Source organism: Chrysemys picta, chromosome 10 (assembly GCF_011386835.1).
Source record: "Chrysemys picta bellii isolate R12L10 chromosome 10, ASM1138683v2, whole genome shotgun sequence".
Taxonomy (NCBI): Eukaryota; Metazoa; Chordata; order Testudines; family Emydidae; genus Chrysemys; species Chrysemys picta.
The window spans coordinates 81,981,043-82,002,492 of NC_088800.1; the positions used below are offsets into that span (position 1 = coordinate 81,981,043).

Below are 21,450 nucleotides of genomic sequence, written 5' to 3' on the forward strand. Positions count from 1 at the left end.
CCGTGGGCAGGGAAAAACCCTCTCCCTGCTCCCAGGGGAGCGAGGTTAGTGAGTGGCCTGTCAGGCAAACTCAGGCCATAACCCGACATGGTACAGGCTACGTGGCCTTGGCGATGCTAGACTGTGCAATGAGTTGGTGAAGACGGGCAGACAAGACACCTTCAAATGGCAGCCTAGACGTAGCCACATCGGGTTTCGTAAATTGTATGGAGGGCCGGTTAGGGGAGGGGGTCGTGGCCTGGCCCCCACCTCCTATCTGCCCCCCCCCCCCCGCCCGGGACTCGATTGCTGTTATTTCTCCATTGAAATATTTACAGGGCACTGAGGGACTGTGGTGGTAGCGTCCAGATAAAGAGATAGACAATGGATATGTCTAGGGATGGACGGGTCACTGCGGAGTTCATTCCCCTTCCTTCCCTGACGACCCCTCTGGGACCCCTGCCCCATCCACACACACCCCGCTCCCTGGCCCCTGGCCCCCGCCGCCCCATCCAACCCCTCCTCTCATTCCTGACGGCCCCCCTGGAACCCCTGCCCCATCCAACCATCCCTTCTCCTTGTCCCCTGACTGCCCCTGGAACCCCTGCCCCTGATTGCCCCCTGCCGTCCCACCCAACCCCCCTCTCTTTCCTTACTGCCCCCCGGGACCCCTGCTCCCATTCAACCCCCTGTTTCCCCCCCGACCACCATCCACACACCCCTGACCACCACCCCAAACTCCCCTGTCCTCTATCCAACCCCCCCGCTCCCTGCCCCCTTACCGCTCTACCTGGAGCACCGGTGGCTGGCGGTGCTACAGCCACGCCGCCCCGCTGGAGCCGGGCCACGTCACCGCCGCCGCTGCCACCACTGCGCAGCACAGAGACCGGGTCAGGCCGGGCTCTGCAGCTGCGCTGCCCCAGGAACTCACAGCCCCGCCGCCCAGAGCCCTGCGGCGGAGCGAGCGAGCTAAGGCTGCAGGGGAGGGGAGACAGCAGGGGAGGCTCGGGGGCTAGCCTCCCGGGCCAGGAGCTCAGGGGCCGGGCAGAACAGTCCCGCGGGCTGGATATGGCCCACGGGCCGTACTTTGCCCGCCCCTGAACTAGTGTTCTCAGGTGCAAACTATTGCTCTACTATTCAATCAGCGGCTTCATGTCCAACCCAGCAGGGATCCTGCCAGGGTGCTGGCTGTGGGCCTGAGCCGTGCGCATCAGAGGAAGGAACCAGCAACTTACTTTACGGAGATGGAAAATTCCCCCGGGGCGCTCTCGCTCTCGCGGATCAGGAAAGCTCCCAAGTGCTTGCGTTTCAAGAGCATTTCTTCGGCCAGATGCCTGGAGATCCTGCCCGCGTACCACCTGGAGGGGGGCACACAAAGAACTGGAGCTGAGCAGGAGATGGCAGGTCTGTGACCCCCCCCACAAACCAGCAACAAAATGGAGCAGACCCAGATGGGGCAGGAAGGTGTGAGATGATGCTGGGCATTAGGTTACATTGAAGAGGGGGCCTCTGGCTGGACTGTGCAGAAAGATTTTAATGCCAGCTCGTTAGCCTTCCTGTATAGCTCAGGTCAGAGATCCGGCCCCATTGACTCCCATATGGAGCCCAATAATTGGGGAACAGAGGCAGCCGACATGGTCATGCAGCAGCTCGGTGGCAGAGCTCGGATTAGCATCCAGGTCTCCTGCGTTGCCGTTCAGTGCCCTACCCACTAGACCAGGCTGCCCCTCGGAGTCCTAGAGCTCAGGCACCTGCCGGAGCCTTGGCCACAAGCTAGTGTGGAGGCATTGCTCTAAAACGCAGCCCTCCGGAGACAAGAAGGGTCGAATGGGACAAGGACGCTGAACAACCTTCTTTCGCCCCAGAGAGGATCTCTGACTCTGTTCAACGGTCCCTGAAACGCAGCCACCTCTGGGGTGGAACACAGCCCTGTGTGGAACAGGCAGTGCAGATGCGCGTGTCTGGTTGAAATGGTGGGGAAGATGTTAGAGCGGGGCGTGGGTAAAATGATCCCAATCTGTTCCCTTTTGTGTAAGCCTCGCAAATCTATAATTACAGCCCTTCCACCTCCGCTGCACCGTGACAATGGCCTTCCGACGCACGGGTGCTGGTTTGTAGCATCCTGGCCACAGCAGCAGCAGCTTCCCCGTTGCTATTTGTGAAGCACACAGCCCCGCTCGCCCCATTGTTTATGTCTTCAGCTTGTGGTTACCGGGACTCGAGCCTGGCCAGTGCTGGTGCCTGGCATTGCAGGGCCAGCTGACCTGAAGGGCCGTGACGCTGGCTTGTCTGGCGGGGAGGGGGCACAGGAAGAGGGTGGACAATTAGACAGAGACGGCTTGGCTGTGTCATCCGGCTACCCCTGGCAGGAGCACAGGGTGTGTCTTAGGTTGGATTCCACCTAGAGGGAGGAGACCGTGCGGAGGACAGCGAACGACCGAGCGCAGGACGACCGCAAAGGATGTTGCCGTCACGGGGACAACTTAGGGTGGAGTCCAACATCTTGCTCGGCACAGAGCGCAGTGGGGAAAATGGGCTGCTTCGTGGGCCACTCGGCAGAAAAGACTCAAAGGATCTGTCCACGCTGCACCCTACACTCGGGTTCTGACTCTGGTGTGAGCCCAAGCCCCCCTTCCATCCACGTGCAAATCAGTCTGATTTGGGTCCAACTGTGATTTGGGGCCAAGCCCTGTTATTGTGCAGTGTGGACGCAGCTCAAGCTGCAGGCCCAAGTCAGGTCTGCGCAGTGCAGTTAGCACGGCAGTGAGACCTGGGACCAGCAACTGTAAATCCAGGTTTCCAGTGCAGGGTGGACACTCAAGCCCGGGCTTGGAAACAGTGAACCCCACAAGCCTGGGTCCCTTGGTGGAAGGGCAGCGACCCCACCCCATTCTCCAACCAGGGCCCTGTTTCTCCTGCCGCTCCCCCGCTTAGATCCTGCTCCCTGGTGTGTCAGGGCGGAGACGGGGTGTCTGGGGATCGATCAAATCAGAAGGAGAGAAGGGGGAGCTTGTAGCAGAGGAGGGGGGAGCCCCTTGGAGCCTCTGCCCCTAGCGGGGGGTGCGAGGGCTGTGCATGCTGAGGGGATGGATCTGTTGTCCCTGAGGCTCTAAAGAACAGAGCTAAGCCATCCTGAAGGGACGGGCTGAGCTGGGGAGAGCGCAGGGGAAGCTGGGGTGGGATCAGTGGGGAGGGAAGCAGCGGGTATGCCCGGGAGGGGACCCTATGGAGCAGTGAGCTCCTGTGGAGAAGGCGTCCCTAGCTGGGAGAGGAGGAAGGGGCACCACCCCGTGCTATTAGCTTTAAACCCAAGCGTGGCTTGAGCCCTCACTGTGGAGACGCGACAGCCGCCGACAGCACCTGGGATGATGGGAACCCTGGCGATTTTGACAGGCAAATGTGCTGCTCACCAGTTAGTTTCACTTCTCTTTATGGTCTGTTCCACTCCCTGGCTCTGGGGCTAAAATGGTCTCTGAGGTTGGGGCTGCAGACGCTGCGGAGGGGGTTAGATCTAGACAAAAGCCTTTGTCCCGCGGAATGAAAATAACTCCCCGTCTAAGGGGACGTGGCTGTCAGGCCTCGGGTTTGCAAATCCTGTGTTTGCTCAGTTTTTTAACCAGTCCTAGAACGGGGCGTCCCTGCGACTCAAGCAATAGGGAGAGAATCAGGATGGAGAGAGCAAGAACCCACATAAACCCACCCCTCCCTGGGCAGGCCAGGCTCTGGCTGGAGGCACTGGTGACCCACTGCCATTGGCTGGCCGGGCCCTTTTGATTTTATCATGCCGTGCCGCAGCACCCGACCATTGACCGTGTCCGGCCTGGACCTCATCACTGAAACTCACACGCGAAATCCCTACGCCCATCATGGGAGGTGGGGGAGGAGGACACGGGGACTTCGCAGAGGAGGGGAAGGCCTGGCTGCCTGGCAAGTCATCTTGCCATCTCAGCTGGTTACCACCCTGCCCGCTGCCCGGCCAGAGACCGGGAAACTCAGCCACAGAGAGAGGCAGGGCCAGGGGCTGATTGCTTCCTGCATGAAACACCCCCATTGGCCTCAGCACCGCCCGGGGCGGCCCCTACCAATGGGAGTTAGGCACCCGGTGAGGATCTGGGCCCCAGCTCAGAGAGGGAGTCAGTGTCCGAGCTGGGGTTGGGCCCCTGAGTCCAGACCCCTGCGCTCAGGCCAATAGGCCGTGCCCCAGAAGAGACGGATGGAGACTCCCGTGTTTCAGCAGGCGCCGGGGCTAACGCTGAGCCTGCCGAGGGGCCCTGGGCTGGCGTTACTGAGAGGCACAGCGTCTGCTCTCTTTCCCTGGCTCCAGCACACGACTCCCCCTCTCCTCCCCGCAGGGGGAACGCACCGAGGAGTCGTGGCCCCCTGACCCCAGGATGCAAGGAGAGGAGCGTGATCCGGGGCGCAGAGTTGTTTGCTGTTCCCGATACTGGTTCAGTCTGATCCTGGCTGCTACACCCAGGCCAGGCCCGAGTGGCGCCGCTGCCCAGCCCAGCCTGGCGTCGTCTGAGAGCCAGAGAGAACCGCAGGGTCCCGTGTGTGGGGCGGGTCCCCCAGCCCCTCTTACTCCCCTCCCCCTTTATGTTCAGCCCAGCATAACCCCTGGCTCTGCCGCAGCACGGGAGCTGGGGCGGGGAGTGGATTGGGTGCCTCGGCTGCTGCCGGATCCTGGTGATTTTGCAAGGCTGCGATCGTGCTCCCGGCTGAGAAAGACGAGCTGTGCAAGCCGGCTGTGCAGAAACACCGACAGCCCCAGCCACATCCTGTCACTCATCTCCCACGCTGAGCTCTGCGCCCTCTCCTTTCCTGTGGCGGCTGCTTTATCTGGGGTGGCACATCCCCCGGGGTCGGCAGTGCAGGGGCGGGAGTGGTTCTGAGGGCCACTGTGCATGTTGGGGTTGCAGGCGGCCACCCCGTCTGGGCAGCGTTGCACAGTTTGGGGAGCACTCCTTCAGCGCCTCGGTTCCTCTCGCCCCTTGTCACTCCTGAACATCCCTGCACATGAGTGCTGGTGGGCTGGGAAAACCCCCGGGGTCATGGGCGGACAGGGCGCCAAGAATAGCCTTCCCGATTCCTTTACAGCGTTACAGACCTCCAATCAGGGGGCGGAACCGACGCCCTGTGACTCAGGTGCCCAATCTCACGCCTCAGATGAGGACAAACCGATAGTGGGACAGTCCCCGAGGCCGACATGCACTGGGGTCAGTTGTTGATGGTGCAAGAGGGAGTCACTAGTACAGGTGTGAAAAGCAAAGCCGGGCACAAGCGACTTGCAAACAGAAAAAGGGGCTTAATGCTTCAGACTTGGCCGGATCGGCTGAACAGTTTAGAGGAAACATCCTCTGGGCTGGACCCCAACTGATCAGTGCTCACACCTGGGCAGTGGGGGGCAAAGGTGCCTGATGCCAGGATGCAAGGAGAGACGCGTGATCCGGCTCACCCTTGTCCCCGCAGGGGCGCAGAGTTGTTTGCTTTTCCCGATCCTGGTCCTGCCCTGAGTCCCAGCAACTGCCAGGGGCTTAATTAGCCCCAGGCACAAATTAGAGTAGCCCCAAGGTTGCTGTAGTTTGTGCCAGTGGAGAAGAGCTTCCAAGGAGCTGCTCTATTGGCCAGAATCACCAGGATACCCCTTAACTAGCCTCTTAGAGCAGCTTTCAACCCTCTTTGTGGTGCTGGAGCAGTGCGAAGGGCCGTGGATCTCTGGGCTAGTAGGAAGGGGTGTAAGATGCGGTCGCATTAGTGGGCGTTGTGTGCCACTGGCGAACGAGTGGTACCTGCCGTTCTGCCAGCGTCCTGGGAAGGGAAACCTCGGTGCCAGGGGATAGGTTCTGGAATCTTTGTGCCAAAGGTGGCACCTCGCTTGACAGGTGACTTTTAGAAGGACAGACCCTCAAAAATACTTCACCTTTAATACAATGTGTTTTCCAACCACAGATCACATCAACGCTTGATAACCGAGAGTGTCATTAACCCTGGATTAACATGGGGTGCGGGGAAGCTGAAGCGCAGAGATGTAAGTGACCGGCTCGGTCCGTGCCTCAGTTTCCCCTTCTGTGAAATGGGGCTCATGAATTACTTTACAGGCTTGGCGGATCACAGCTGCCAATGTGCTTTGAGACCCTCTGAAGGAAAAGGCCTTGCACAGAATTACCAAGCCCTATTGCTCGTTATTTGGGGGGGGGGGGGGGTTACGGTCATTTCATTTCGTGCTCAACTGCTACCTTCTGAAGCGGGGTTGGCTGCCTGGTGGCCCAGGGCAGGCTTGCTTTGAACCCTCCCAGGCCTGTGCGAGGTGGAAGCTCAGGAAGGTACTTACGGGTGTGGCTTGACTTTGATGTAATTCTTCGGGATGAATCCTTCTGAGCCGTACAGCTCGGCTTTATACCAGTTCTGGTCGTCTTCCATATTCAGGATCTAAGGACACAAGGGAAGAGAACGTGCTTTTGAAATGTTGATCTCACTCTGAGCTATTTCAAACAGAGAAAACGACTGCGACCTCCCAGGGCTGCCAGCTCCAGGAATCGAATGGGGCAGGATTGGAGCCGTCCCACAACGAAAAATTTTTTTCATAGGAAAAATGAGGTTTTGTGGAAAACAATATTTTTTGTTTCTTGCAACGATAATTTGATGAGGTTGTTTGATTGGTGGCTGTGCCTGTCTTTAAAACAGGCTTGATCCAAGTTCTGGGGCTGAAATCCCCTGGACTTTGCCACATTCCGAATCCAGATCCCAATTTTGCCAATCACGTCAATTGCTAGGTCTATGGCTGATGAACTCAAACAGCAATTTCTGTGCTGCTGCCCAAGCAGGAGGGAACATTATGGGCAGCCGTGAGCATCGATTTGGGATTTCTAGGAAGCCTGTGCAAATTGCACACCAGCCCTTTAAAATGCCTCCTGTCTTGTTTTTCTTTCTTTACAGGAACTCGGTGTTATTCAATGGAGCGCCTCCTGCAGGGCAGGAAAACCCTTGGTGGACAAGTGGGATGTTTAAAGGGCCAAGACAACAGGTGTGGCCCTGGGGTCACAAGTTGCCAGTGCAGCAAAGTTTGGATACTCCTGCAAGAGACAAGCACAGGTGCCCATGGGGTACAGCTGTTCTATGCCAACAGCTCACGTGACAGACAATATCTTACATGGGCATCGAAAGAAAGATAAATAGATCCATAGATGGACAGACAGATGTGGCGTTAATCTGGGCAGCTCTATTTTAACCAAAAGGAAATGTCCCCATATAAATAGAAGGGCTGATGCCCAGTTCAGCTTTCACAATGTTTTCCAGTACTCCTACGCAATGGGGAGCTCTGTTCAGTGCAGCTGTGCAAACAGGATTTGAAACTGTTCACATCACACTGGGCACGAACCTGCTGCTGCTCAGATCGGCTTGACCCTGGGCGCCAGGTTTGTATAATTTTTGGTGGTGCCCAGAACGGGCAGAGCTGGGGGCAAATGCCCTGGGCCCTGCGCTTTGGGGGGGTCCTGCATTTCAGGGGGATGCGGGGTCCAGGGCGCCCTGGGAGGTTAGCGGGGAGCCTGGCGCCGGCAGCAGTGACCGACCCAGCCCCAGCCCGCCCCGCCCCGCCCTGCCCCGCCGGTTCCCGGTGTCGCTTGGGGGAGGGGGCGGAAGCTGGAAAGAGGCGGGGCGGGGGCTTGGGGAAAGGGTGGAATGGGAGCGGAGCAGGGGCAGGAAGAGGCGGGGTGGGACGGAGTGGACTGAGGCCTGGTCACTTGCTGCTGCTGGGTCCAGGCCCCCTGCTAAGCCCCCAGGCTTCCCTGGACCCCACGTCCCCCTGAAGCGCGGGGCCTCCCCGGTCCGTCCTATGGACGGGACGGCTCTGAAAATCTAAACCCAAACATTGGTGGAGCCGGACCCACGTTCCTGAATATTGGTGGAGCAGGGGCATCACAGGCCCATATAACTCGCCGCCTATGGGCTTGCCGTATCTTCAAGGCCATGGGAAAGAAGACGGGTGTGAGCCCGGGATCCTGCTTGAGAAGACGCGGAGAGGGGAGTGCTGGCTGGAGCCAAGCCCCGAGTGGCTAGGTACTGTGCAAACATCACTTACATGGCTGCCCCAAGGCACTAGCTCTGGGCTCCCTCCCCACCCATAGACATCTGCTGATGCACGTCAACCTTGACTTGCAGCCCCCTGCCATTGCACTCCTGGGTTCCCTCCCCACGCAAGCAGCTCCTGACCCACTGCCCCCTTGCCATCCCCACACGGAGCTCTGCTGCTGCCCCGACCCGCAGCCCCCCTGCTAGCGGAGGCATGGCTCTTCCCAGAACAGAGGCTGCCATGGGTCGTGCTGAGCTGTAGCAATCTGAGTGGTGGTTTTGGTACTGATGACAACCTGCATTTGCACCCGCGACCTGCACCGTGTCTGCATGCTGGACTCGAGAGGTGAATGGGCATTTTAAACAGCACCGCGCTGAACAAACACAAACCAGGCTTTACCTCCAAAGCAAAGCAACCCCCCAACCCTGCCGGCAGCGCTCAGACCTGCGGAGGGGGGCCAGGCCCGAAGGCGGATGCTGGGGTCTCTGGGAACAGACCCGGGGCTCCAGGAACGCTTCTGTGCAAGGCAAAGGGGTCAGGACCTGGGGGGAGCCTGGTACAACCAAGGCTGTGCCTGAGCAAATGGACTGGGCTGACCCCCTGTGGGGGGGACGAGGAGCTGAGATTGGCCTTAACACCGTGAGATTTTAAACATCCTGAACATGGGGCTCTTTGCCTTTGCCTGCTCATGTTTGTACTCTTGGCACTCACGTTTTCAGCCTTTTCTCAGCAGCCACGAGGGCTAGACACATTCCGGGTTTGTTCTTTCAAATGCAAGTTGAGATTCTCATGTGCTCCCCTGACTCCGGGAGCTGGGGCTTTAAGAAAACCACCACGTATCGCGAGACTTGTGATCCAGGCACAAGACTGGGCGATGCTGAGGAGGGCACTTTCCTGTGGCATGTTTTCTATTGCTTTTTCCTGCCTTGTTGTAACTGGGAATTCCCCTATGGCCCTCAGGAGCCGATTCAGGAGACTTGCCGACCGTGGGAATCACAGAATCATAGAGATGTCGGGCTGGAAGGGACCTTGAGAGGTCATCTAGACCAGCCCCCTGCATTAAGGCAGGACCAAGCGAACCTAGACCAGCCCTGACAGGGGTTTGTTCAACCTGCTCTTAAAAACCACCAGTGATCCTATAACCTCCCTTGGTAACCTATTCCAGAGCTTAACTACCCTGAGAGTGAGAAAGTTTCTCCTACTAACCTAAATCCCCTTTGCGGCAGAGTAAGCCCATTCCTTCTTATCCTACCTTCAGTGGACATATTCCCGTCCTCTTTAACGGCCCTTAACATATTTGAAGACTTTTATCAGGTCCCCCCCTCAGTCTGCTTTTCTCCAGATGAAACATGCCCAGTTTTTTTTAACCTTTCCCCAGAGATCAGGTTTTGCGAGGGGCGACTGTCTCCTTCTCCCGGGAGAGGGTGGCCCTCTATGCCCAACACCAGCAGCCAGAAACATTGGGCTGAGTCTCAGCTGCATTGACAGTGCCCTGGTGGATTCTGGGACAGGGAACTGGGAGGAATCCCCCTCTGTCTGGGTGAATTCGTTTTTTTGAGTCTGGATCCATGGGTGGGGCAGGAGGGGAAGAGGGAATTTCCACTCTGGACTCTGATTCATGCGTCCCTTCTAAGAATGAGGCGTTGGGCTCAGAGTCCAGAGCTACCAGGGGCGGAGCCTATTTCACTGCCATGGGGCTTTCAAAGAAATCGCGTCAATGGGGAAATTCCACCCTTCTCATCGGGGCGACGGGGCCAGGTGGCTCGCTCATTGCTGAAGCTGGGGAGCTCTCCAGGCAGGGGCTGCAGCCGGCTCAGCCCTTTTGCACACTTCCTCGTGAATTGAGCGCTCGTGCACGTGAGACGCTCGTGACAGCACTGGCTTGAACCAAACATTACGCTTACCGATGGCTCTGCCAATACCCCAGCCCCTGCCGTCCCGACCCTGGGCTGCCGGTGCCCCTCAGTCCTGATCTAGCATGAATCGGCTGGTACGGCGATGAGCTCTCCTGGCATCAGCAATGGGGACGTTTTGGGGGCTTTGTGCAAATGGAGGAGGCTGGGACCTGTCGGACTCCTGTTCCCGTCTGACCTGCTCCAGCCTTTGAACCTGAGTCTCTAGAAGGGAAAGGCTGGTGCAGTCACACTCCCGCCCCCGCCCACCAGACTGAGCCCCAATCACTGGGCTCGTAGCAGGCTGAGTTTCCTTGGGCCTCTTCCCCTCCGTCAGGATTGTCTCAACCCAGCCACACAGGAGAGAACGGGATGGGAATTGGCGTCTGAAGTTATTCCCCGGCCAGCCAGAGGGGGCGCTGCGGAGCAGCACCCCCAGCCCTCCCCAGGGCTCCAGTGTTGCATAGCAGGGGAAGTACCTGTTTGTAGCAAAGCAATGGAAAACTCTTGCCTTGCACGAGGTGGGCAGAGTTCCTGTCACAGCCCAGCGGGGTGGAAAAGGACACCGCTCCCCGCCCTGAAACCAGACCAGGCTGCGTCTTTCCAACCGGGTGAGGGCTTGACGGAGCAACGTGTGTCTGCAAAAGCCAGCAAAGCGGCCACCTGCTTCTCCAGCAGTGCCCGGGCCCCTCTGCTGTCCTCTCCCGGCCCGGCCCAACGAGAGCCGAGTCACGTCTTAAATGCCGGCTAGCAAACGCGCTGGCTGGCTAATGGCTCGGCCACCATGTCAGACATCCAATTCACTAGGGACCATGGACGGCCCTGAGCTGGCTGCTGAGTGTTGTGAGGGATGGAGGGTTATGCGGTTACTGCCAGGCGGTGCCCTGGGTTTGAAGGGAGACACTGATGGAATTGCAGCTGGTACCACAACCTAGTTCCTCCCCGGACCAGCTGCCAGGTCCTCAGTGGGGTCTCTGCTCTCTAGAGTTGCCCAGGAACAGCCGGGGTGGTAGCAGGGCAGATCTGAGGGGCGTCAGCAGGGCTGCCTGGGGAACCAGGGCTGGAACGGCAGGGGAGGCAGAGGAATGTGCCACAGCTGCGTGGCCCCATGCCGACGCATGTGAGCGGCCGTTAGTCCCGTGAGCAACCCCCTGGGCTCTGCGGGGCCTCCCAGGTGAGCAAGGACTGCCAGACGCTCGCAGTGAGTTCTCCAGGCGTTTCTTTGCAGCTCAGAGGCAGGCAGACCCCAGGTGCGCAGGGAACGGCTCCCAGACTGGTCTCCTCTGCTTAGCCCAAGGCAGGCTCTGTCCTCCCCTCCTGCCTTTGGGCCCCTGCCTCGTGGCTGACGTGATTGAGGGGTCAGCCAGGAGCCCACCAGGCCTAGAGCCAGAGGAGACCAGTGACAGCCCAGCCGAGGCAGCGTCTGCTCTGTGCTCCTGTTGCACAGCGGCTCCCAGCTGACTTAGCAACAGCCGAACGCGTGGAGCTGGCAGGCGGTTGCTTTGTTATTTCCTGTACTGACAGTCGGCGCTGGTGCTACCCTCCCAGCTATCTCCCACCTGCTCCCCCGGCCAGAGACAGTCCCTTGGCTGCATGGCTCTATCCATAAGTGACTCTGGAGAACGCTGGACGCGGAACAGGCAACGCACCCGGGCTGACGCCAAACGACATTGGTACAAGGGGTTTCCTTCCCACACGTGGGTTTGTGCTTCAGGCACGTACCCAGAGACCTTGGTTCTATTCCTGCCTCTCTGCAGCCCGGGTAACCTTGGGCCGAACACTCCCTGCTGCTGCTTCCTCCTTGGTGAAATGGGGATAATGCCCCCGAAGGATAAATCCAGGCTGGGCCCTGTGCAGATGCCCGGTAAGAGACAGTCTGCAAAGACCCCACAGACAGGGCTAGTATCGGGCAGGTGGGGAACCGCCGCATGGAGAGAAGAAGCAACTTGTCCAGCATCACCCAGGAAACGTGGAGCCTCGCTGGGATTTGAACTTCTGAGTCCCCTTCTACTACCAGACCCACCAGCCCATCTCTTTAGGGCAGTGGTGCTGTCACTGCAAACTGCTGCTGTTAATCTCATCCACACAGGGCACACAGAGAGGCTATTGGATGGTACGAGTGCTGCCCGGTTTTTATTGCCACAGGTCTGAGATGGCGGCATTGCTCACCAGGGGCGGAGCAGTGAGCCAGGTTTGCAGGTTATCCTGAGCAAGAGGCAGTCATTTTCATCAGCACCCTACCCCTTTCTATTTGATCGGTGCTGCTCTTGGAAAATCCAGGGGAACAAACCAAACAATGGATTGTGGGTGCAAAATTACATCTGCAAAAAAGAGGGCTAAGCTGAAAATCAATTATCTATCTATCTATCTATCTATCTATTCCCAGACACTCCCTCTATCTATCTATCTATCTATCTATCTATCTATCTATCTATCTATCTATCTATCTATCTATCTATCCCCATTCATATCTAGCTCGCTAGCTGTGTTTATATCTCACTCATCACCGTGATAGCTACCCCTATAAACTCAGACCAGCCCATCCATGCCATGTCTCCAGAGACATTATGTGATGTAGGCCATGCAAATGTTGTTATGGCCATGATTTCGGCATGCTGGCATGATTCAGGAGCGATCAAGCTCGGAGTGGGCCCCATTATTTATCACATAATAATTTGACATTTGCAAATGGTACTTTAACAGAACCGGTGCCAACTCTGGCATACAAAGTGCCTGGAAATATCACCACGGTATATGGAGAATTTTGCAAGCCCAAGCCTGGGGAAGAAATACCTTTGGCTGCTCCTACAAACTTTCTTCTTAAACAGTAAGTCAGAGCTCTACTGAGATCAAAATGTTGGGGCCGTGTATTAATTCAGATCTAAAGCACAGGAGTAAATAAGTGTTCAGGCGAATCAAATATCTCTTAAGAGATTTACTGCTCCTGTTTGTATTCCAGGTGTGTCTAGCGGCCCCAACTGAGATCTGTGACAGAAATCATAGAGCTGTCGGGCTATAAGGGACCTTAAGAGCTCATCCAGTCCAGCCCCCTGCACTGAATCAGGACCAAGTAAACCCAGACCATCCCTGACCGGTGTTTGTCCAGCCTGTGCTTAAAAACCTCCAGTGACGGGGATTCCACAACCTCCCTACAGAACCAGTTCCAGAGCTCAACTCTCCTTAGAAAGTTTTTGCTGATATCCATCCTAGATCTCCCTTGTGGTGAACTTAGCTGATTCCGTCTTGTCCTATCCTTGGCGCACACGGAGAACCCGTGATTACCGTCCCCTTAAGACAACCTTTTACATAGTTGAAAACTATCAGTCCCCCCTTCTCTTCTCTAGACAAATGCCCAATTCATTCAGTCTTTCCTTTCCAATTTGTCCACATCTTTCCTAAAGTGTGGCACCCAAAATTGGACAGCGTAGTCCAGCTGCAGTCTCACTAGTGCCAAGCAGACCCAGACAATTACAGCCTGTGTCTTACATACGACGCTCCTGTCAACACACCCCAAAACGACATTTGCCTTTTTTGCCACAGCATCACAGTGTTGACTCATGTTCCATTTGGGATTCCTTATAACCCCAGGATCTTTGGAGCAGTACTACGACCTAGCCAGCGAGTCCCCATTTTGTAGCTGCGCATTTGATGTGTCCTTCCTCAGTGTAGTCCTTTGCACTTGTCTCTATTGACTTTCATCTTGCTGAATTCAGGCTGGCTCGCCAAGGTATCAAGATTGTTTTGAATTCGAATCCTTTCCTCAAAGTGCTTGCAACCCCTCCCAGCTTGGTGTCATCCGCCAATTTCAGAAGTGTACATTCTAGTCCATCCCCCAAGTCATTAATGAAAATATTGACTAGTACCAGGGCCATACAGACCCCCGCATGGAACCCCACTTGGCACATCCTCCCAGTTTGACAGTGAACTACTCACAACTACTGACTGGTTTCTCAACAGCTGCACACCCACCTTACAGTCATTTCACCTAGACCCCATTGCCCTAGTTTGTCGTTTGCGATTGGAGGCCCACACGTAAGAGACGGTTTCTGCCCAGAAGAGTTTACAGTAAAAACAAAGGGAGGGAGAAAGGAACTGAGGCCCAGAGAGATGGAGTGGTTTGCCCCTGGTTACAGGGGGAGTCCGCCACAGAGCTTGCAACTGAACCCACAACTACAGGGTCCTACTCCGGCGTCTAGACTGCAAGCCCATCCTCTTTGTCTCAGTCTCACTTTACACAGAGGAGCTCAGCTGTGTTGCATGACGCCTCCTTCCAAGCTCATCTGCTCTTTGCAGTCAGCCCTCTGCCAGGCCAGGTCTCTTTACAGATGTCCCGGGGATCCCCCTCAACCCACAGACACCCCCCCCGAACGCTGCACGGGCAGACTCCTCTGTCCTCTCCCCAGTAAAGTCCCCAGGCAGTTTGGCCATGGACATCAGTGCAGCTAGGATCGGTAGTGGCAAGCAATGCCTCCTAGTCCTCCCAGCCCTTCGGGGTGGTTGGGAGCCAGGCCATGAAAGGAACAAGCCAGTCCACACCACGGACGCTAGTAGCTTGGGCTGGACACCGCTTCTGCATCCTGCTGTGTCCACAGGGCTTACCCGTCTCTCTGGGCCACCACATCTCAGGCACCGTCTAACCCCGCACCCAGCACGACCTCTCCCTGCTGGTGCAGCTGGTCTCAGGTGCTTTCTAGTTCCCTCCTCGGTCCAATCCCAGCTTCTGGGCCAGTGCATTTCAGAGGCATCCTAGAGCCTCATCTGCCCCCAGATCTCCCCACTCCCTAGCCCCCGCCCCGGGATCAGGAAACCTGCAGTCCCTCAGGGGGCAGAGGGTACCTTCAGCGTGTCCCCCTTGCGAAAGGGCAGCTCGTCCTTCTCCGTCGCCTGGAAGCTGTACAAAGCCACAGACTCCATCCTGCCCCCTTCGCTCCCCGGCTCGGCAGGGCTCCCGGCAGCGGTCCCCTGTCTCTCACCCGCTGCACCTGCCCTCGCCGCCGGTGTGAGGCTGGGGCGCGAGGATGCAGCTGCGGAAGGGAGGGGCCAGGCTGGCCCAGAAAGACCTGGGGGCTGTTCCGAGCGACGCTCAGGAAGAGGCGATGAAGCCCTTGGCTTCCTGTTTCTCGGCTCGGGCTTGCAGACAGGCATTGCTGCTTTGATTTTTGTGTTTTCTTTTGTTTGTTAGTTGAGTGAGAGATTCTTCCTGGTGAGAAATCAGGCAGGAAGCCACTTGGCTGTCGCTGGGCGGGCCAGGAAGGGATCCCGGCCTCTGGCGGGAAGGGGAGAAGTTACATGGAAACTGATGCCCCTGGAGATAGGGAGCTGGGGGAAATGTTCTGGGGAGGAGCGAATGGGGCTGGGAGTCACGAGTCTCAGAGTCTGACTTAAAGCCCGTTGAATTCAAGGGAAAGACGCAGTCTAATGTGATTGGGCACTGAAGCAGTTCAGAATGCACTACCTACGGGCCAGCCATTTGGCTGATCTGTGCCTCAGTTTACCGTTCTGTAAAATCGGGTGATAGCAATGAGCTACAGTCCCTTCAGGGAGGGTGGCTGCAAGTTTGTAAAGTGCTTTGAGAGCCTCAGACGAAAGCTCTTAGAGATGGGCCGGGTGTTACCAACACAGGGTGACTGGGGCTTTAAGGGAAGATGGGCCCCACTCAGCTCCCCTGGTGAGGAAATCAGGTCAGTGACTCAATCAGGGAGAGGCCTGGGTAGAGGGATTGCAGTGTGAGCACAAGGCTCCTGCAGGAACGATCCTGAGACACTGGGGGCTGGGAGCGGCCCGCTAAAGCAAGGAATTGATTTAAACTTTGTACACTGGGGATTTTGACTTTTCTTTTGACCTTTGATAGGAATCAGCCCAGACCCTAAGGATGGGTGTCGGGAACAGAGCAAAACCTGGGTTTGAAGTTGATTGAGGAACCCTGAAGAGAAGGAAACCTACAGCGGGCTGCTGCAGAGCCACCCCTGGCCATGAGGGGACGCTGTTGGAAGCGGTGAACGGTTTTACAGACCCGCTGCAAAGCACGTTCAAGACAAGGGAAAGACTTAATGTTCTGAGAACATAAGCATCCAGCACCTTCTAGAAGAGAACTTGCTGGCGGCAGAACAAAACATCAATGTCTCACATACTGCGATGCGCAGCACGTTAGAAATGCAGACATTAGTTTCCAGATTTTTTTTCATTTCAATGTGTAGCCCTACGTTTGCATTCACAAAGTTTTTTACATTCTATTTCCTTAGTTTATTTAACTTCTATTGCCTTGTGAAAAAAGGCCATGAGGTGACATAGGAAACAATAAAAGGTTATTATTACTGATAACAATAATAAGTTACGGCAGCATCTGGAGGACTCAAACTTCTGTACCAGGAAAGATAATGGAAAAAATAATTAAGCAATCAATTTGCAAACACCTAGAAGATAATAAGGTGATAAATAACAGTCAGCATGGATTTGTCAAGAACAAATCATGTCAAACCAACCTGATAGCTTTCTTTGACAGGGTAACAAGCCTTGTAGATAGGGGGGAAGCGGTAGATGTGGTATATCTTGACTTTAGTAAGGCTTTTGATACTCTCTCGCATGACCTTCTCATAAACAAACTAGGGAAATACAACCTAGATGGAGATACTATAAGGTGGGTGCAAAATCATTGGAAGAGATACTATAAGGTTGGACAATCATTCCCAGATAGTAGTTATCACTGGTTCACAGCCATGCTGGAAGGACATAACGAGTGGGGTCCTGTAGGGATCAGTTCTGGATCCGGTTCTGTTCAATATCTTCATCAGTGATTTAGATAATGGCATACAGAGTACACTTATAAAGTTTGTGGACGATACCAAGCTGGGAGGGATTGCAAGTGCTTTGGAGGATAGGATTAAAATTCAAAATGATCTGGACAAACTGGAGAAATGGTTTGAAGTAAATAGGATGAAATTCAATAAGGACAAATGCAAAGTACTCCACTTAGGAAAGAACAATCAGTTGCACACATACAAAATGGGAAATGCCTGCCTAGGAAGGAGTACTGAGGAAAGGGATCTGGGGGTCATAGTGGACCACAAGCTAAATATGAGTCAACAGTGTAACACTGTTGCAAAAAAGAAAAAACATTATTCTGGGCTGTATTAGCAGGAGTATCGTGAGCAAAACACAAGAAGTAATACTTCCGCTCTACTCTGCGCTGATTAGGCCTCAACTGGAGTATTGTGTCCAGTTCTGGGTGCCACATTTCAGGAAGGATGTGGACAAATTGGAGAAAGTCCAGAGAAGAGCAACAAAAATGATTAAAGGTCTAGAAACATGACCTATGAGGGAAGATTGAAAAAGTTGGGTTTGTTTAGTCTGGAGAAGAGAAGACTGAGAGGGGACATGATAACAGTTTTCAAGTACATAAAAGGTTGTTACAAGGAGGAGGGAGAAAAATTGTTCTCCTTACCCTCTGAGGATAGGACAAGAAGCAATTAAAGTGCAGCAAGGGTGGTTTAGGTTGGACATTAGGAAAAACTTGTCAAGGTGGTTAAACACTGGAATAAATTGCCTAGGGAGGTTGTGGAATCTCTATCGCTGGAGATTTTTAAGAGCAGGTTGGACAAACAACTGTCAGGGATGGTCTAGATAATACTTAGTCCTGCCATGATTGCAGGGGCCTGGACTAAATGACCTCTCGAGGTCCCTTCCAGTCCTATGAGTTTATGATTCTATGAGATCAGGACTAGGGAAGTCAGCTTATCAAGGTTTTCCCAGGATTGTCCCTTTTTCGAGGCAGCTGTGCCGGGACGTCTGTAAGGGTGCTCAATACACACTGCCAGCTGCCCAGTTTTGGGGCTCAGGATCATTCTGGATATCCCAGAGTTTTGGACCTCAGAGGTGGCGTGGCAGCCCTAGTCGTGTGTTAGGTGCTGTACACACACACACACGGAATCCGGCGGAGCCTGCTTCCACTGAAGTCAGTGGCAGAACTCTCATTGACGTCAACGGGGCAGGATCAGGCCCATTGTGAGACACAGTCTCTGCCCCAAAGAATTTACAACCTATATGGTCAAAACAAAGGGTGGGGACATGTTATGGAATCAGCGTGCCAGGGGGTGACAGGACTTCAGAGGATATGGGAAATGAGCCCCAATATTAAGAGGCCTGCAAACCCAATACAGCCGCCTTGCTGTGAGAAAGGAGTGAGTCATTCACAGCCAGTCATTTATTCTGGGAGTTTTTCTTCTTTTTTCTGCTGGTGGATGGGGCAGGGCAGATGGTGGTTTCCTCCCATTTAGCCAATTTCTATTTGGATTTTTTACCTTGGGAAGCAGCTGTGAATGTCTGTCATTTGATCTCTCTTGGCTTGCTTGTGATTGGCTAGACAAACCACATGGTACTTTTTTCTGTTCCCTGATTGGATGAGGGTAACTATATTTGCCCAGCAGAAAAATTCATGCCCAGTGAACCCAGAAGGGGGCAGCAGGTGCAACGTTAGAGTCTTGGGAAATGCTCCCTGCCCTCCTGCACAGGATGTGTGGGGAGCTGGGCCCCGAGCTGAAGCCTGGGCAAGTTGTAGGGGATCAGCTCAGACCCCCTGAGTGGGTGCATAGAGTTTGGGGGAGAAGGGGGTCACTGGGGTGCTGCTGGCCAGAGAGACACTCAGCCTTGCTGGCAGGCTTTCAGGGAGAAAGAAAACAATATTTACCTCTTGTTTTCCCCTTGTCTGGCACCATCCCAGGAAGCACTTCCTGCAAACAGTGGGAAAATTCACTCGGGGCCAGAATAAAGGGAAGCGAGGGGGATCAGCGAGGCGGCGGGCCGGACGAGAACAGAGGATGTGATTTGAAGAATGATGAGTCAGGGTGAAAGGTAAATACCCTGCTTGCTCTAGCCCCTGCCCTCTGGGCCCAAGAGAATCAGACTGTGCATTTCCCCGGCTCCTGCTGCCTGAGGAGCTCAGAGCCTGGTCACCCAATGCCCTGAGGGTTAGGGCAGGGTTACAATCCCCATTTTGCAGATGGGGAAACTGAGGCACCGAGCGACTGAGGGACTTGCCCAAGGCTGCAGAGAAAATCAGGGGCTGAGTTCGGGCTTTTCTGCTTCCCACCCCTGTGCCGAGTCATGCCCACTCTTCTATGCTTCCTCGTCTGGTTGCTGTTCATGTCACCCCTGGCATCACCCCAGCAATGAGCAGCCCCGGGCTGGAATCGCAGGGCAGGTTGTGGGTGCGGGTGGGGGGGCATTGGCAAGGCTAGAAGGGAGAGGAGGAAGCTTGCAATGCCTTGTGTGTGCCTTCAATCTCCGGGGTAGGGAATCTCCTGGCAGCTTAGCTAGAAGGCTTCTTTTGGGATCAACCCTCACCTAGAGGCCACAAAGGTCCCTTGTTGTAGCTTAGGGTGCCCAGCACCGGAGCTTAAAACCCTGGCTTTAGCACTGATCCCTTTGCTCTAGTCTAGAGGTTTTAGCTCATCCACAGGCTTTGCTGGGACCGGAGTCCCCAGCTCCTCTCTGGCGGCCTTCAGCTAAGTGCGGTTCAAGGCTATGATGCAATTGTCCTGCTGCTCTTATCAGCCATGACCAGGGGTCAAAGGAAGCACCTGGAGCAGGCCGAGAGTGCCAGGGGCAGACAGGGTGTAATATGGGGCGAGGGAGGCCAAGGTGACCCTAATCACACTCCACAGTCCCTTGTTGCCAAAATCCGGCAGCGGGGGGACGTGCAGTGTTTGTGGCAGGTCTGAGCCAAGCCAACGGAGGGGGAAAGACAACGAGGAGAGAAGCACGTGGGCAAAAACATTCCTGGGTCCAAGGGACGGATACCGGATACTTGTTGTGAACCACTTCGGGGGATGATGGGGGGCTGGGAAGGCCGTGTTAACAGAGGGAGCTTGTGGGGTGATGGGGGGGCTGGCTGGGAAAGCCATGTTAACAGAAGTTGCTCGTATACTCAGCTCTTTATTTGGGGAGGAGAAAGCGGAAGGATCAGAGAGGGGAGGTCAGAGCCGGGCTGCTCAGCCTGGGAGGAGAAGGGGGTGTGCGGAGTTGCCCTATGGGCCCCCCAGGTTAGCCAATATTTGGGGCCTTGCTGGGTTGTTTCCGTTAGGAGGACAAATTGAAGATGGAGCCAGGTCTCTTCTTGGGTCCAGTCCTGTTTATTTACAAAGGCTGGCCACCCAGCCCTGCATCTCGGAACACACCAGCTGCGGCCAGCAGTTTCCTGGCTCAGAAGCCCCCACGCCTGCCCCTGCTGGACCTTCTGGGAGATTGGCTTAAAAATCATGAGATATTCAAAAACAATGAATGTCATTTGCCTTCCGCTGCAGGGCCTGGAGGGGTCACGGCTTCACGCTTCCCTCTGCAACCCCGAAGGCTGGGAAGGTACTTTTGAAAAGCTGAGATTCTCACCGAGTCCCACAGCTCCAGCCGCGGAGGCTGTGAGAAAAGCACCGCATATTGCGAGACTCGTGGTACAACTGTGGGAGTTGGCAATGCGACATTATCGTGGGGCCTGACCTTCCTGTCCCACCCCTGTAACACCGCAGACTTACTCCTGATCGACACCAGTGTAAGAATCTGGCTCTCGGTGGCATTTAGGGCTCTAATGGGCTAGCCAGCGTGCCGATGAATGATGTCAGTGCACTGTAGTGTTGTATGATTTGCACTGGTGTGTTCTCTGTACAGCCTTGGCCGGGATGTGCCAGGGCTGGCGGGTTCGGACCTGTCCTGGCGTGACCTGGAACTGGAATTGTTCTCATCCCCAGCGGGTCACGGCAGGTCGGCGCCAGGCTCAGATGCATCCAGCAAATATGCTTGTTTGTAGTGAAACCGCTTCCCGAGGCAGCCAGGGGCATTCCAGGCGATAGACTGAACCCCGGGATGGGGGGCCTGCAGTTGCTCTGAAGCATGGGCTGGACTTTCACACTGTCACCAGATCCAGCTCGCTTGATACCGTGTAAAACGCTGCCGGTCTGTTTACAAGCTGTACACCGCACAGGGAGGACTCGGAGACGCGGGAGGCTGCTACCCTCTGCTGGTTGTTGGACCGCAGTGCAGCACCGTTCGTTCACTGGGACGCAGAACCAAATCTGTCCTCAGCCAAATCTGGCGGGTTACAGGGTGAAATGCCTGTGCGGGACAGGAGTCTGTAGATGCCATCCAGCCATCCTATTTTAGGTCTTCCAGGGGGGTCTTTTCCATCCTGCTTTGTTTGGATCCAAGTGGAAGAGGGGTCTCCCAGTGTAGTTGGTAGGCCTTTGAGCAGATGACCCTACCAACCTAGAGAGTGCTGATGAGAGAGAGACTGGGACCTATCTAGGTAGACGATCGTTCGGAGACGTTTCATCGGAACGACCTCCAATTTCTTTCCAATCTTGACAGCGAGGGGCCGCGTTTCAGTGGCGCAGATCAGGATCCCGACCGCCGAAGCGTGGCACAGCCTCCGCTTCCTCTCTCTCCTCAGCGGGGCGTGTGATGTGCGAAAGGCGTTCTCGATGCCGTTCCCCATTTGCAGCGCTGGCTTCGAGTTTCTTCTCA

At 55.5% G+C, this 21,450-nt stretch overlaps 1 protein-coding gene across 3 annotated transcripts in view; it reads right to left on the reverse strand.

Moving 5' to 3' along the window:
- The window catches only part of GRAP (GRB2 related adaptor protein), a 38,597-nt gene extending 23,423 nt beyond the window's left edge, over positions 1 to 15,174 (reverse strand). The window contains exons 1-3 of one of the 3 annotated variants that reach the window (XM_042853076.2): positions 14,779 to 15,134; positions 6,311 to 6,408; positions 1,215 to 1,337 (exon numbers count right to left, since the gene is read on the reverse strand). In XM_042853076.2, coding sequence (XP_042709010.2) covers positions 1,215 to 1,337; positions 6,311 to 6,408; positions 14,779 to 15,087 — 530 coding nt within the window. In that variant the 5' untranslated portion in view covers positions 15,088 to 15,134. Of the gene's footprint in view, positions 1 to 1,214; positions 1,338 to 6,310; positions 6,409 to 14,778 lie in introns of all 3 variants that reach the window. The other 2 variants (XM_005288990.4, XM_042853077.2) reach the window with 2 other exon arrangements.
- Between the last annotated feature and the right edge of the window lie 6,276 nt (positions 15,175 to 21,450).